General features: G+C 42.5%; 1 protein-coding gene across 6 annotated transcripts in view; it reads right to left on the bottom strand.

The window, feature by feature from the left end:
• The window catches only part of CEP192 (centrosomal protein 192), a 93,454-nt gene that overhangs the window by 40,318 nt on the left and 36,967 nt on the right, over positions 1-16,169 (bottom strand). For 5 of the 6 annotated variants that reach the window (XM_030836517.2, XM_060310108.1, XM_030836518.2 and 2 more), the window contains 7 exons: positions 12,385-13,213; positions 12,169-12,295; positions 6,161-6,332; positions 4,258-5,131; positions 3,158-3,306; positions 1,500-1,730; positions 12-137 (listed from right to left, as the gene is read on the bottom strand). In XM_030836517.2, the coding sequence (XP_030692377.2) occupies positions 12-137; positions 1,500-1,730; positions 3,158-3,306; positions 4,258-5,131; positions 6,161-6,332; positions 12,169-12,295; positions 12,385-13,213 (2,508 nt within the window). Of the gene's footprint in view, positions 1-11; positions 138-1,499; positions 1,731-3,157; positions 3,307-4,257; positions 5,132-6,160; positions 6,333-7,810; positions 7,933-12,168; positions 12,296-12,384; positions 13,214-16,169 lie in introns of those variants that run through there. The other variant, XM_060310112.1, reaches the window with a different exon arrangement.

The raw sequence follows: 16,169 nt of genomic DNA, 5'->3' as shown, positions 1-16,169 counted from the left end.
ACAGTACTTACAGCATTAATAATGAGTCTAATTGGGATGTTGGCGTGCGTCTTGTTTACCAGCTTTAAAGGCAGAGCTTTCCAGCTTCCATAAGTCAAGTCACCAAAATCAAGAACATCTTTCTTTTCTGTTTCTACCTAAATTATGGGAAAAAAGGGATTTATAAAAACAATATATTAATAAATATCACAGCTTATGTTCACATCACTGCCCCTTCCAGCCACAAATAGTCAACATTACAGGTAAACTTACCTAAGACTCCTGGGGCTATTTTACAATTCCTATTTTCAACACAAGTAAATTATTTTTCTGAGGTAGTCCACGTACCCAAATACACTACAGAACAAAGCAACAGCTTAGCTGCGTTACTGTGAGAAGACAAACTGACAACTTTACAAAACACACAGCCTCCCTTCCACTAGCTCTACTGTTATACTACCGACTTCTCAATTCCCTCCAAAACATATGTGGGCATTTTTGGATTTAGTCCAAACTCTGACAACACTGAAAATGTTTACAATAATATCTAGGGACTTCGCTGGTGGCGCAGCGGTTAAGAATCCGCCTGCCAATGCAAGGGACACGGGTTCGAGCCCTGGTCCGGGAAGATGCCACATGCCTCGGAGCAACTAAGCCCATGTGCCACAACTACTGAGCCTGTGCTCTAGAGCCCGAGAGCCACAACTACTGAGCCTGTTGTGCCACAACTTCTGAATCCTGCACGCCTAGAGCCCGTGCTCCGCAACAAGAGAACCCATCACAATGAGAAGCCCACACACCACAACGAAGAGTAGCCCCCGCTCACTGCAACTAGGGAAAGCCTGCGCACAGCAACAAAGACCCAATGCAGCCAAAAAATAAATTAATTAATTAAAATTTTTTTAAAAAACAAACCCCAGTTATTCCGATGTGCAGCCAGGGCTGACAGCCAGTGTCCTAAAGAGGCCTGCAATCCCACAAGCATTTTGTTGCCCCAACCTGGCTAGACTCAATTTCTTTCACTTCCAGAAAACGAGCAACTGTACAAGAGGAAATTTTTCAGTGAGCAGTCTTCAGGTACAGAAAAGAGGATAATCTGAATGTGGTGTTTTCCTCCACACACATCAAACTATATGATGGAAACCAGCTGGAAAATAGGGTTTAACGTTATACTTTGCTTACAAACATCTTAGCGAGCATATCTGTGCTTCTATAAAACAAAAGAAATAATCTTAATTTTTTTGGCCTCGCTGTGCGGCTTGCCAGATCTTAGTTCCCTGACCAGGGACTGAACCTGCACCCTCGGCAGTATAAGCGCAGAGTCCTAACCACTGGACCGCCAGGGAATTCCAGAAATAATTTTAAATTTTGGAATAAGAAAATATTAAGAGTAATGTTTAGCTCAATTATAACTTTTGGCACATTCATCCACAAATTCATTTTACCCAAATTTTACTTCTAAGGTTGAACAGCCTCATTAAAATGTCAGGTATGACAAAGACCTGCTTACAAACAGTCACCTCGATCACGGGGGTCTCGGCAATGGCGGTGAGGACAACCCTGCTTGCCAGTGCTTCTGCCTGTGCCACTGTCTCTGCATCAGCTGAAAACGGCCAAGAAGCAATGCTGAATATACATCGGAAAATCCCAGGATCAGACGGTATGAAGAGCACTTTTATCTCTTCTGTGGCATGAGGTCTTATGATGACTTTATTCTTGAAAACTAAACAAGGATAAGCTGAAAGATCCACCTTAAAAGAAGAGCCACATGGTCCGTTAAGAAATAACTTCACAATGAAAATCAGGAAGAAGAACCAACTAGTTTAAGATCCCTTTTCATAGTCACTCAAACTACCAAATCTAGATATGTTAGCTCTTGAAAAATACCCAGGCCTCATAACTCATTACCTGGAAAATACAGTTAGTCAAAATTATAAGGAATTTTTTTTTTGGGCCATGCCACACAGCTTGTGGGATCTTAGTTCCCAACCAGGGACTGAACCTGGACCACAGCAGTGAAAGCACCAAGTCCTAGCCACTGGACCACGAGGGAACTCCCATAAGGACTTTTGAAGATACGTTATTTTTACCTTCACTTTTTTTGAAAAGGGTGCTGAAAATGGCAGCACCTCCAGCCTTGGACATCACCCTGGGACCTGTCTCCCACCCTGGACATCACCTGGGACCTGGTCTCTGCAGCTGTGTAACGTAGGGGGTTAGACTGATCTCCAAGGTTCACTGTCAGGCCTCCAAGTCTACGATTCTGACTCACTCCAATCTCTCCCTCCTCACTGTGAACAGGGATCTTCTTTTCTACTCCCACTTCCAGAGACATCATTACTTCCTACATGCTCCTAAAAAGGCCTCCAATCTCACCACCTTTCACCCTCAACCCTTTCCTCCAACCACCTGCCTTTCCTCTACCCTCAGGATCAGAGGGGAAAAGCTGGGGAAAGGGAGAGGGAGAGAAGACAGTCTTATTTTATCAAGTAAATCAAGGTTATCACTAGGACGTAAGAGGGGAGAGTAAACCCGTCCACCAATGTTTGTCTGCAAGAAGCTGCTGACCTTCTTTCCCACTCTCCCTACTCACCAAGGCCCACAGGGTCTAGAGTCTAGAACCTCAGCAGCTTTAACTGATCATGCGAGAGACCCCTGCTCTAATGTTAAAACTGTGTTTCCAGGTATTTCAAAAGATCATGTAAGAACATGATCAGATAAATTAACTTACTAAATGAAGGCACAGGTTGCAAGAGTAACTTGTTTCTTTTTTTTTTTCCTTTGGAATAAACGACAATAACTTATACTCAATCACATTTAACAAAAACAACGAATAGAGACCAGAAACTTGGAGCTCCAGTCAGTGGTTTAAGCCGACAGCACAAAAAGCACATTTACATGATTTTATAAACAAGTAACAATGAAACATAACGGTTAATAAATAAATAGTAACACCTGATGAAATCTGAGAAACACATTCAGATTTCACTTTCACTGGAAGTACTGCAACAAAAGGGGAACCAAGAAAAAGATACGATTCCAACGATTCTGTGCAAAGTATATGGTGGTGGACATGCTCCCTGGTATAAAAGGAAGTACTAATACTAGGCAAAGGAGAGCTTCAGCATTAATTGTACTGCAATCGCTAAGTCAGAGGAGAAAGACACAGAAAGCTCACCTTTTCACCGTTGACACTAACACTGAGGACCCCGATGCTGACCTGCAGCCAGCGGTCGGCGGGATTCAGGACACTAAGGTAGGTTTGTGACGCGATGCCAATACAGCAAGCATGAGGAAACTTCAATTCCTCAGGCACTCTTACTTTCCCTGGGTAGAGTTAAAGCAGAGTCAAAATGCATACCCAACACCCCATCAAAAGCACAACTGGTTAAATGGAAATTTTTACAGAAGATGACCTGTTGACACCGAGAGCTATGGTTTTATAAAGTGCCCCAGATCTAAATAGGAGTCCCCAACACTGCATACGCCTCAGCAGAGACTGGTCACTAATTTTCTCCTGAGGCAACCAGCCCATGAGGAAAAACAATCAAAATTGATCAAACTAAAAAATTTACAGCTAATCAACTCTTAGATGTTATTGCTATCAGTAATCTCTTCCCTTTTTCTCCTATAAATATAAGCCACTGCCTAACCTAATGAGAAATGATGGAGGCTCTAACTGACTTTTAACATGATGACCAAGCTTTTCACCATTCTTATGGGGTGACTGTGGAATTTCCTTCAGAAGAAAAAGAAGGCAAAACTGATCGTGCTGCAGTGGCCATGAGCACCGTGTCAGGAAAGCACAGCACCAAGCTCTGCTCCCAAGAGTGACCATCAGCACGAGCACAGGCAGCTCAGCCACTACAGGCGGGAGCGGAAGGGTGCTGCCTCTCACTCCCACACGAGTCACCCCTGAAGACTTAAAAACTGGCAGGAGACTCCCTCCTTCAGGGGGGTGATTCTATACTAGACGTTTCCTAGTTGAACCAACAATAGAATTCCAAGTTTGGAGCACAAGAGAGAAACAGAAAGACAAAGGCAGTGGGAGTTTTACCCGCGTTAAGTTTTTATGTTTTTCTAAGGCCACTCAGGGACCCTTGCACAGAAATACGTTATGGTCTGTGTTCCAAATTCAGGATAAAGAGAAAAGTTTACAAGAAATTCAGGCTAATCAGTATCTCCTTAAAACAAACTAGTTTTATGGTCCCAATTGAGAAAATTCAGTTTTTAAATAGCAGCAATCAACAAGCAGTAGCAGAGAAGAAAGCATCTTACCAAATCCTGACATCACTCCTGAATCCCATGGATCAATTCCACAGTTTGGACCAAGAGACTGCACAGTAAAAGGTTTGGCTGTACTTAGAAGACTCTGATTGAAGGCGTTAGAATACGGGTTACAAAGGGAAGAGGCAGCCAACAACTCCGAGCTGATGTTCTGTCCAAGACAAAAGCCCATGGCCACAGAGTTCTGGACGTGCTCTGCTGTGACGACAGCAGGATGACAGTTTCCCGGGAGCCCACAGGCTGTGGCGCCGCCGGCCTGGCACCGAGGCAGTGCTCCTGAGCTCAGCTGGGCACAGGGAGCCATTGGGAGGGGACGGCGTGCTGAGAGCGCGGGGCCCGAGGTGAGCACGTGCTGCCTTGAGGGAGCAGGGCCGCAGTCCTCGGTGCTGGGGAAGGTCTGGGGAGGGCCCTGGCCAACGAACGCACTGTCGGCAGCAGACGTGTCTACAGGAGTCACACGTCCACTGTCGGGCACAGGCCCCTGGCGGGACACGGGGAGGCGCGGCGTGGCTGGCAGGGCCCACTGGCCAAGGCCCAACTCCCTTGGCAGAGCCAGGCTGACCTGGTCCAGTTCACTGGGATTTGAGGTCACACCTGCCACAGTGGTTTCTGACAGATCTTCGCTTTTGGAGGAAAGCTCTCTTCTCGATCTAAAGTTCGGTTTTACATCTTCAAGTTCACTACTCAGAGAAGCAGTTTCAGTTTCTTTTTCTGTGTCCAAGTTCTTCTGGATAATATACGGTAACGCTCCTTTTCCTCTACTTTGAAATGGACTTTTTTCTCTCAACTTATCCGGAGCCTGCTCCTGAGATGGAACTGGACTGGCCTGAATAATTGTGGTGCTCAACGTACTGGGGACATCACTCTGTGTGACAAAAAATGTTTAGAAATTATCCACAGATAAAGTGAGTACTACAAATGCAAACCATGCTGATATACTCTCAAAGAATAGAGATCTACATGATGTTACCTCTCTGAAAAAAGGACGGCTTATACAAAGTACTTCAGTGGCTGTGAAATGCAGGATTAAAAGTTAGAAAATCTGCATTCATTGTTCTTCCTAATTTACAGGACAAGAAACGAGTGGTTTTGTTTAGTAACTTAGTGGGTAGGTTTAGGCACAGCTTAGCGGAGGAGGCCTGCACTGCACACCGCAAGTCATACGCAGCTCATTACAAACTGAACACTGTCACGTTCACGAAACACACCTAGGTAGTAAAATTCTAGCTTCTCCCACACAAATCTCTCAGACCTCTCTGCTTCCCTCCCACCCCCATGGCCATGACCCTGGCCTGAGCCTGTGCTGCCCCTCGCCTGACAACTCCGGCCGTCTGGTGTCAAATCCTCCTGGTTCTAACCTCACCCCTCAGTGCCTCCTCCACTGCAAGGAGCTTTCAAAACAACACAGAGCAGGTCTGTGTCCTACTTAAGAGCCTTCAAACTCCCAAATGTTACATCCACGATGTCGTGGTCTGGCCTCCCCTCCTCCATGTAGATGATTCACCGAAGCCATTCCAAACTTCTTGGGGGCTCTCAAATGCAGCGTGTTTTGCAATTCCCTGCCTCCCCCATGCCTGATTCCAGACAGTCCTCCCACCAAGCTTCACTGGACTCGCCACCTGGTCAGATTATCAGTCGCCTCCTGAATCTCTCACAGTGCATTTCACTACACGGCATGTCTTGCACGGCCTCCACCAGACTGAGAGCTTTTTGATGGCAGATGCTAAAATATTTGTACTTGTAGTGCCTACCCAGCACGAGCAAAACACACACACACACTTATTTTAAAGTTAAAAGAGCAACAGAAATTAGGCCTGAACTCAAGTCTGAGTCCTACATCAGTAAGACTTCAGCTCCAGAAGCCTGAGTAAAGAAATAACAAAAGTGCTCCCACCTGGTGGTCCTTAAGGCCACGATCTGAGGCCGTGGCGGGACAGGTGCTCTCTCGTTCAGACATGTAAGTCAGCCTGCTGATGCTGGCCTGTGGACTCGTCAGCTGGGATGACTCCCTCTCACAGGGGTGCTTTTGCAGGTGAGCTGCTGAACTGAAAGACTCCAGGGCACACCTGGAAGAGAGAACACCTGTGCCTGGACTTGTCCATCCCTTCACTTAACATCGTCTACACTGGCAGAAAGCCCTTCCTGCTTGCCTACAACCCTGTCAACCTGCACTACCGTCTGTCCCAGCTGCCATATACAACTCAACCCTAGACTCAATTCTTTTCACCCTTAATTATCTAAAACTGTAAATCATAGTCCTACTGAATGAAGTATCTGGTAAGCTACTGAAAAAGAAAAATGTTGTGGCAGTTTCATTAATAAATTTCATATACAGTCACATAACATTGTTAGCTGTTCATTCAGCAAAAGTTTACTGAATACCTGATATAGAGCAATGAGCAGAGCACTCGCCAATTCCTGCCCTCAAAGAGCAAAGATGGGGCTTCCCTGGTGGCGCAGTGGCTGAGGGTCCACCTGCCGATGCAGGGGACACGGGTTCGTGCCCCGGTCCGGGAAGATCCCACATGCCACAGAGCGGCTAGGCCCGTGAGCCATGGCCGCTGAGCCTGTGCATCTGGAGCCTGTGCTCCACAACAGGAGAGGCCACAACAGTGAGAGGCCCATGTACCGCAAAAATAAATAAAGATCTTTGATACAGATTGTTAAAAAAAAAAAAAAAGAGCAAAGATGAAAACAATCAAAGAGATGGGAAGAGCCACACCACGGGCAGGAATAGTAGCAGTGCAACTCTCGGCTGAGCTATCAAGCATGCATAGCAAAAGCCCCTTGACTCAGGTGTTATACATCTAGAGATTAATCCTAAGAAAAAAATTAGTGCTAATTATAAAGATTCGCTGAAAGGATACATCATATATCACTACCAATAAAACGTAGGCAATCTTAAACGTCATGCAGGAGAAAGGAGGCTATTGAAATTATGGCACAGACACACAATAAAACACTATGTAGCTGTTTTAAATCATGCTGTTGACTACTAACCATTGACTCAGAAAGATGTTCAGAATATATTAAGTAAAAAAAAAGTTATAAAGCAATAAATAATAAGCTCCTGCATCTATTTAATACATGTGCCATATTCTGTCAGGTAGTCCCCAGCACAGGGCCAGGCCAGCCCAACAGAGGAGAGGGCCAAGCTGCCCCTCAAGGCAGAGTGCAAAATCACACTGGGTGGGAAACACCGTCACAGCCGCCTCTGGAAACAGCTGCCGCATCCCCTGAATACTCTGCCATTTAGTTTCAAGTCAGCCCTTAATCTGACTGAATTTTACCCATCATTTTTGTGCACAAAGTTCAGAATACTCAGGTGGCCAGCGGACACAGAGAGAAAATCCTATTTTGAATTCTGGATTTTTAAAAGGACCAAATCAAGACAGCCCTGACACAATACTAGTTAGTGAATCTCTAACCAATGGAGACAAAATATTAACCAAATTGCTTCAGGTCCTCTTTAGTCACTGAATAACATGCACCTGCGTGGGTTCTGTATGCACATGCGCACACACACATGCACACACATACTCACACAGACACCATGGGGCAGCAGGAAAAGAGTTCTGGGTACTGGGGTACGTGCTGAGTCTAGCTCCTTTGGTCGAAATGAACGAATGCATTTAGGTTGTATTACTTCAAGCAATGAGAAGTGAACTGTAAGAACACACAAACAAAAGAAGAGAAATTTCAGTCCGGATGTCAGACTCCAAATGAAGCCAAAAACTGCCAAGGTGCCAGCCACACAGAACCTCAAGGCAATTCTGGAATTAGAAGCTCTAAATCAGCACTACGGACCTGCTGGAAGCTGGCTGGACGCTGGAAGACCAGCCAGCAGGAAAACTGGTGAGCAGCAAACTCAGTAGATAAAGGGCTCTCACCAGAAAGATGTGGCCACTCAACAGATCAACATTCTGACCAACATTTCACCGTGAATATTAAGAAACTTAATGAGTATGGGACTTCCCTGGTGGCACAGTCGTTAAGACTCCACACTCCCAATGCAGGGGGCCCAGGTTCGATCCCTGGTCAGGGAACTACATCCCACATGCTGCAAGTAAGAGCTCGCATGTCACAACTAAGGAGCCCACCTGCCGCAACTAAGACCCGGCAGAATCAAATAAATAAATAAATATTTTGAAAAATTACATAAAAAACTTAATGAACTGGAAAAACCTGAAAAAAACCCATGAAACTCATTTTACCATAATACAAAAGTACAAGAAGGATTTCAATAAAAAGAAATGAATACAAAATGAATGTCCACATTGGAAGCCATGAAAGCATAGCTGATGCTACAGAAAATCAGTGATATAAAGGATAAACACTTGAACAGCTCGGCTACCCCACAACACAGGGAGAACACATAAAGAAACGAAGATGAGGGACTTCCCTGGTGGTCCAGTGGTAAAGAATCCGCCTTCCAATGCAGGGGATGTGGGTTCGATCCCTGGTCGGGGAACCAAGATTTCACATGCCTCGGGGCAACTAAGCCTGTGCGCCACAACTATTGAGCCTGTGTGCCTCAACCAGACAGCCCATGTGCCGCAAACTACAGAGCCCATGCGAGCCCGCGCGAGACAACTAGAGTGAGAAAAGCTGCCCGCCACAACTAGAGAGAAGCCCGTACGCCGCAACAAAGAGCCTGCACGGTAAAACAAAAGATCCTGCGTGCCGCAACGAAGACCCAACTCAGCCAGAAAATAAAATAATAAAAAAATTTAAACAAACAGACCAAAAAAAAAAAAAAAAAAGCACAAAGATGAGGAAAAAGAAAACAGGCATGGATGCCCAGAGAGGCAGTACCAGCTGCTGGGTGCAGGAGGAGGAGGGAGTCACAGGCAACAGGAAACAAAGTCTCCTCAGTGGAAGAGAGAACTGTGCGCAGGAAAATCAGCCACAAGACACCAGCATGTTCATTTAAGCTGATGAGAAAAAAAGGAGATGAGCGAAAGCAGGAAGATAAAATGGAGCTGGATGCTCGGCCTCGGCAGGAACGCCTATCATGCAGCAGGAGAAGGGACAGGAGAACGAACCTCAGAATCTGCTGGTGTCCAGTTTCTTTCCCCCTAAGGCTGCAGTCTGGCCGTGGCTGAGAGGTGGGGGTGTGGGTGCAGGTGGCTGACCCGTAGGAAGAAGGAAGCCCACCAACAGTCACTTTAGAAAGGTCAACGTGACGCTCTCATTCAAAATATCTGACCAAGTTCATGAGAAAGTTCAGTATCCCCCTAAGATATGTTTCCTACACTTAATGAATAAGTGTATTTTCTTAGGGGCAAAAGAAAAAACAGGTGGGTCCAAAACTGAGACCATCCAGCCCAGCATTCTGTCTCTGATCATGCAGTAAAGGGCAGGTGAAGGAAAAAAAATCATAACAATATGTCTTTATAGAGCACTTACAGTTGTTATTAAATGCCTTCATATACAATTTTTTAAAATGTCAAGATCATAGAAAACAAGATGAAACTGGAAAGTACACGGGGGTTAAGAAACAAAAAAGAAACTACTACAAGGAATCTAGAAATCAGAAATGTGAAATGCAAACAAAATGAAAAAGTAAGAAAGAGGCAGGTCACTGTGGTGATGGCAAAGTTCTATGTCTCTGATTGTGGAGGTGGTTACACACATTCACACCTGTGATAAAATGACACAATTCTACCCACTTGCCCTGCCCAGGACAAGTGATTGCACAAGTGGTGATTCTGTGCAGCATCTGGGGGAGCTGGGGAGGGACATGGGGTCTCTCTATACTATCTTTGCAACTTCCCGTGGATCTACAATTATTCTAAAATAAGTTCTTAAAGAAAGGATTACAAACAAAATAAATGCAGATCCCACATATGCAAGACTAGAGTTCCTGGGGTCAGGACCAATATCTTAATAAGTAATTTAAAAAAAAAACCTTTCCTAAATAAAAGAATGCTTGACTCCACATACTGAAAGGGTGCTGTGTGACAGGGCAAGGTGGCCATGAGGTCAACATAGAGACATAGCCTAACAAGATTACTAGACTTGAAAGATCTTATTAGACTTGAAAGCATCTTTGGCATAAAGCTTACAAAAAGATCAAGTCAATTCTGAGGCAAAAACTGTTGCCATACAGAAAGTTTATTTTATTAAATCTATGGATTTTTTCTTTTATGGCTTTATAAAAGATCTTTTATATGTTCCTCTATGGAAAGATTTTAATAAGCAGAAAATTTTACCTAAGCAGTGAAATTATCATAAATGTTCAATAGTTTGAAACAAATTGAAATTATATTTGATATCCAAGTTACCTATTATGTGTTTCCCAAGATGCTCCTGGATTTTGCATATTCATCAGAAATGGTGTGGGTAAGCTAGAGCTAAGTATCCGGGAGAGCAAAACATACAAGAAAGGAAAAAACCTTCTAAAGACTAGGAACTGTATAACTCATGTCACAAACAAAGGGCTACCCACTTTCCCTAATACGTCAAGGGCTCCGAGAAATGGAGACAAAAGAGACTAACAGTTCATGAGAAAAATGGGCAACAAACATGAATAGATATATGATACAAAAGGAAATATAAAGGAAAAGATGCTCATCATCACTCATGATTTAAAGTTATACTGAAATAGTTTTTTTTCACCTATCAGACTGTCAACAAAAAGTTTGATAAACATTCTGTTGGTGAGGTTGTGGGAAACAAGCTCTTTCCTAAACTGTTGGTGGAAAATTAAACTAACACAACCTCTACAGAGGGTTGTACTAATTTAAATAGGAACGTGAATGCATATACTCTTCGACCCAACAATCTCATTTCCAAGAATTTATCCTGTAATACATCTGCATGCGTGCAAAGTAATACAGATAAGGCTGGGATAAGTAACCTTGTGTAGCAAAACATAAGAAGTGTGTAAAGGACCCTCTATTGACTATAAAGAGGGATGAAAATAAGAATATACACTCATATCTGTGTATGTGCACAAAGACCAGAAGGAAACCTAAGAAACCAGCAATAGCAGCTCCTGGTTAGAGGACTGGAGAACGAGGCAGACAATGAGCTTAATGGAGGGAAACACACACACGTGCACATTTATACACAAATACACAAACACATCTGATGAAGCATTACATTCACACTGTTCAAAGTTCTATGGACACACACATATACCTGTATATGTGTAAACTTTTGAAACAATGTTGACTTAAGGCATTTTTGAAAAATTAAAAAGATCTTATAACTTGAAGCTTAAGTTACCCTACAGGTTGTGCTAAAACATGTAAAATATTAGGATTCTTATCCTAACCTTTGAAAAAGCACTTATCAATCTCATTAGTATTAAAAACACAAATAATACTGTAAGATAAAAAAAAATCCAAAATTAAAAGTTATTTAAAATGCTGATAAGAAAACAGCAGAATGCACACCTTCAACAAACACAGATGGTAAGAGTGCAAGTCTTTAAGACTCTTTTAGAAAATAGTTTGCTAATCCAGAGAGCCTGAAAATATTCTTATCCCTGATTTGGTAATTTCACTTCTGAGGAAATCAGTTAAAACACAGGAAAAATTTTATAAGCAAAGTTGTTCATCTCAGTATCATTAAAATGGCAAACAAACAAAAAAGGTAAAATATAGTATCACCAGTATCGACCAGAAGCACCAAATAAAATGTGACAGATTCATTATGCAGTCTATAACATTAATTTTCTTTTAAATGTAGGAATTATTTTAATAAGTGAAAAAAGCAGGGTATGAAAATTTGCAAAGAAAAATATCTTGAAAGAAGTTCACAAAATATTTATAACAGTTACTTCTGAGAGACGAAGCTATAGATAACTAATTTTCTTTACACTTTGTTCCAATTTTCCTACACTGAGCATGTATTTTATTACTTAAAAAAAAAAAAAAAAGGTTAAGCACCTACCCTGATAAACTATTTCCAGAAATCTCACTAGGAGAAGAATGACTCAGTGGAGAAGTGGAAGGTCGGAAGCTATCCTGGTCATCCTCCGAGCCACGTCCACCACACTCAGGAGAGGGATTTTTCAAATCTACCAGAAAGGTGTATTTTCCAATGAGAACAGAAAAAAAAAACACTCTGTGTAATTTTTTGAATGTGACCAATTACTCTGACACTTACCAACACTTTTAGGTGAGATTATGGAATGGTTTTCAAAAGTCACATGCTTTTCACTGTTACTTGTCTCACTAACATACTCATTTTGCCTCTGATATTTTCTACTATTCTGTGTGTCTTCATGCTCTTCTGACAGCCAGAGGGATACTACCCTGGGGTTCCTGACTAATGAGCTATCAAGGGCTGGAATGGATACGGAGGCAGCTTTTTCACCATCACCAGAATCTGGTGATTTATGGTCAATGGAATGTGTCTTCACATCAACCCCTGCACCCTCTCTCTCTCCCATATTTGTAAGAACTGAATTTGAAGAGTTTATCGTTCTCAGTGATGCCTGGTCCACGCTCTCTCCACTTTCACCATAAAAACCAGCTGCTGTGTCTTCTTCTGGCTCCCTTACACTTACGCTAGTAGCACCCAGGTCCACTGCATGGATGTCATGTGTAGTCCGTTCTTTGGACAAAGATAAATCCCAAGCATCAGACACATCAGCTCTTGAAAAGTTGTCCATTCCACTTTCATATCTACTAATTTCTGTTTTTTTAAGGTATTTCTCCATATCAAATGCGTTGGATCCATTACTTTTTTCCAGCTCATTAGGTAAGAAATGAGACACAGCCGAACAGTGCTTTTGTTTACCATCGTCCTGAGAAGTCTTCTCTCGGGTTTTATTTGAAAGTGCCTTGATCATGGCAGCGAGCTGGGAGGGGTCAGCGTTCACTGATGCATCTGCGATGGCAGAAGCAATGGTGCTTATCCTCAGCACAGAATCACCACCGCTAGGCAGTTCGCCTGTGCGTCTCTGGGGTTTGCTGTTGATGAGGAAAGTGTCCTAGAAATGAGAAAGTTCACATCAGTTCCATGGACAAGCACATATTAGTTTAAGCTTTATTTGTAAGTGCTACATAAGATCTGACGGCAACAAGAAATTAATGGTATACCAGTTAAACCTCCTAATGAAAAAAGACAGCTGCTATCAACTTGATTTGTAGAGTACTCGGTCACTTACAAAGTCGGTTCATCAGTTGTTCAAAAAAAACCCTTCAGGAGTTAAAGAAATGCTAAAACTGAATCAGAAAATAATTTAAAACCAAAAAATTGAAATACTGAAATTGAGAAGCCATTGAGCCACAGTGACTGCAATTATGATTATTGGTAATCTCATTCAATTGTTAGATTTATAAGCAAGACATAAATAGAAACCAGGGGTAAAATAATGAAATGGAACCAACAGCAAAGCAATATTAAAAAATGCAAATTAAGACTTCTGCCTCTAGTAATAGCAGACTAAGTGATGCAAACCAACTCTTGCTGACAGCAATTAGACAGCATATCCTAAAACATCTCTTAGAAGGCGCTGGAGAGCCAAAAAAGGAATAAAAAACTATGGGGCCAAAATCCAAGAGAAGAGAGCATCCCATAGAGGTGAGCCCAGTCCCAGCGATGCTCCACCCCAGGGTAGCTGCTTTAGGAAGAGGCTACTGCTAAGACATCAGGAAGCTTAAGAAGCTAAGAAAATCTTTTTTGAAACGATAATTTTTTAAAAAGAAGCTAAGAAAAGCTGCTCTATGGGAGTAAGGGTACAAAAATCAGGTTCAGAGTTTGCCAGTGATGAGGGGAAGGCGGTGACCATGGTAAACATCCATGCTTTAGGACGAGACCACAGAGGGCTACTCCCTAGGAGTAAAGGTGGCCCTCAGGGGGACTGGAGGCCAAGCTCCAATCAGCTCAATCCCAATAACTGAATTAAAGCAACCTGAGACTGCTACTGTTCCTCGCTCAGAAGCAGCCAAAAATCCTGCCTGGAAGATCTCCCATGGCCTCAAATATTTCAGCAACTTTTCCTGTAAAAGTCCACTCCTCTATCAAGGAATGACACACAATGTTCCAAGGTAATGTGGCCCACATCACAGAAAAACACAACTGTGGGGCTTGCAGACAGTGGATTATCAGAGTCTAAAACACATCTAAATCTAAAACATACTTAAGGAATTAAAAACAACATTAAGAACTCAACGGAAGACTAGAAATTATCAAGAAAGAACTAAATGTAAATTCTATAATTAAAAAATACAATGAAAAATTAAGAATCCAATGGACAGGGGGTTCCCTGGTGGCACAGTGGTTAAGAATCCATCTGCCAATGCAGGGAACACGGGTTAGAGCCCTGGTCTGGGAAGATCCCACATGCTGCGGAGCAACTAAGCCCATGCGCCACAAGTACTGAGCCTACACTCTAGAGCCCATGCTCTAGAGCCCCCGAGCCACAACTACTGAGCCCACGTGTCACAACTACTGAAGCCCGCGTGCTTAGAGCCCATGCTCTGCAACAAGAGAAGCCACCACAAGGAGAAGCCCGCACACAACAAAGAGTAGTCCCTGCTCAACGCAACCAGAGAAAGCCAGCGTGCAGCAACGAAGAACCAACACAGCCAAAAATAATTAATTAATTAAAAAAAAATAGTATGTCTTACAAAAACCTTCCAGAAAATAAGAAAAATGAGACCAGCAAAACCTTGGTACCAAAACCAAACAAGGACATGGTAAGAAAGAGCATCAACCCACTTGTAAACACATATGCAAAATTCTAAATAAATTATTATCAAACTGAATCCAACCATCTATAAAAATGATAATGTATCATGACCCAAGTGGAGAAGAGCAGCTTTAATATTCAAAACCATGTCATGTAACTCACCACATCACCAAAAGAAAACTCATGTTCACCTAGATAGATGCAAAACAGCACTGGACAAAATTCAACCTCCTTATCAATTAAAATAAAACTAGCAAACAAATATTAGAAGGGAATTTAAAAAACCTGATGATAAATAAAAACCTAGAGCATCCATCAAATTTAAAGACAAAATACTATTGAAAATTTTCCCTCTGAGTCAGGGAAACCCAACATCACCACTTCTATTCACTGTTCTAAGATGCAGTCAAGTAAGGCCAGACAAAGAAATGAAGGTATAAAAATTAGAAAGGAACAAAACTGTTGGTATTCTCAGATAATGTAAGTGCATATACAGAAAAATCCAAAGAATCCATAAATAAAAATGAATTTAGCACGCTTGCTGGATATAAGGTAAGTATATTAAAAAACATGTATTTCTGTTTAGCCACAACAAAGGGAAAATTAAGTTCAGAAAGATAATATTAAAACACCACTTCAAACAATTCAGAAAGAAATCTAACAAATGATGTGTTAAAATCTCTGCACAAAAAAAGCCCCATAAAATACTGAGAGGAGGGCTTCCCTGGTGGCGCAGTGGCTGAGAGTCCGCCTGCCGATGCAGGGGACACGGGTTCGTGCCCCGGTCCAGGAAGATCTCACATGCCACGGAGCGGCTAGGCCAGTGAGCCATGGCTGCTGAGCCTGCGTGTCCGGAGCCTGTGCTCCGCAACGGGAGAGGCCACAACAGTGAGAGGCCCGCGTACCTCAAAAAAAAAAAAAAAAAAAAAAAAATACAGAGAGGAATTAGAACTTAAATGGAGGGACCTGTAATCTTCTTGGATTAGAAGATTCAATATTACAAAGATGTCAGTTTCACCGTTCTACAGATTAAACACAATCCCAACTTAAAGCTCAGCAGGGTTGCTAGTTGGTTGTGAAAGGTGACAATCTGACTTCAAAATATATATGGGAATGTAAAGAACAAGAACAGCCAAGATACTTTTAAAGAAAAATAAGAGGGGAAGACTTATTCTGCTAGATATCAAGACCTACTATAAAACTACACTATTTTAACAGTGTCATATTGACATAAGACAGATCCCAAATATCC

Source organism: Globicephala melas, chromosome 13 (assembly GCF_963455315.2).
Source record: "Globicephala melas chromosome 13, mGloMel1.2, whole genome shotgun sequence".
Classification (NCBI taxonomy): Eukaryota; Metazoa; Chordata; class Mammalia; order Artiodactyla; family Delphinidae; genus Globicephala; species Globicephala melas.
The sequence above is the reverse complement of the archived record's forward strand: the minus strand, read 5'-3'. Positions and strand labels throughout refer to the sequence as shown.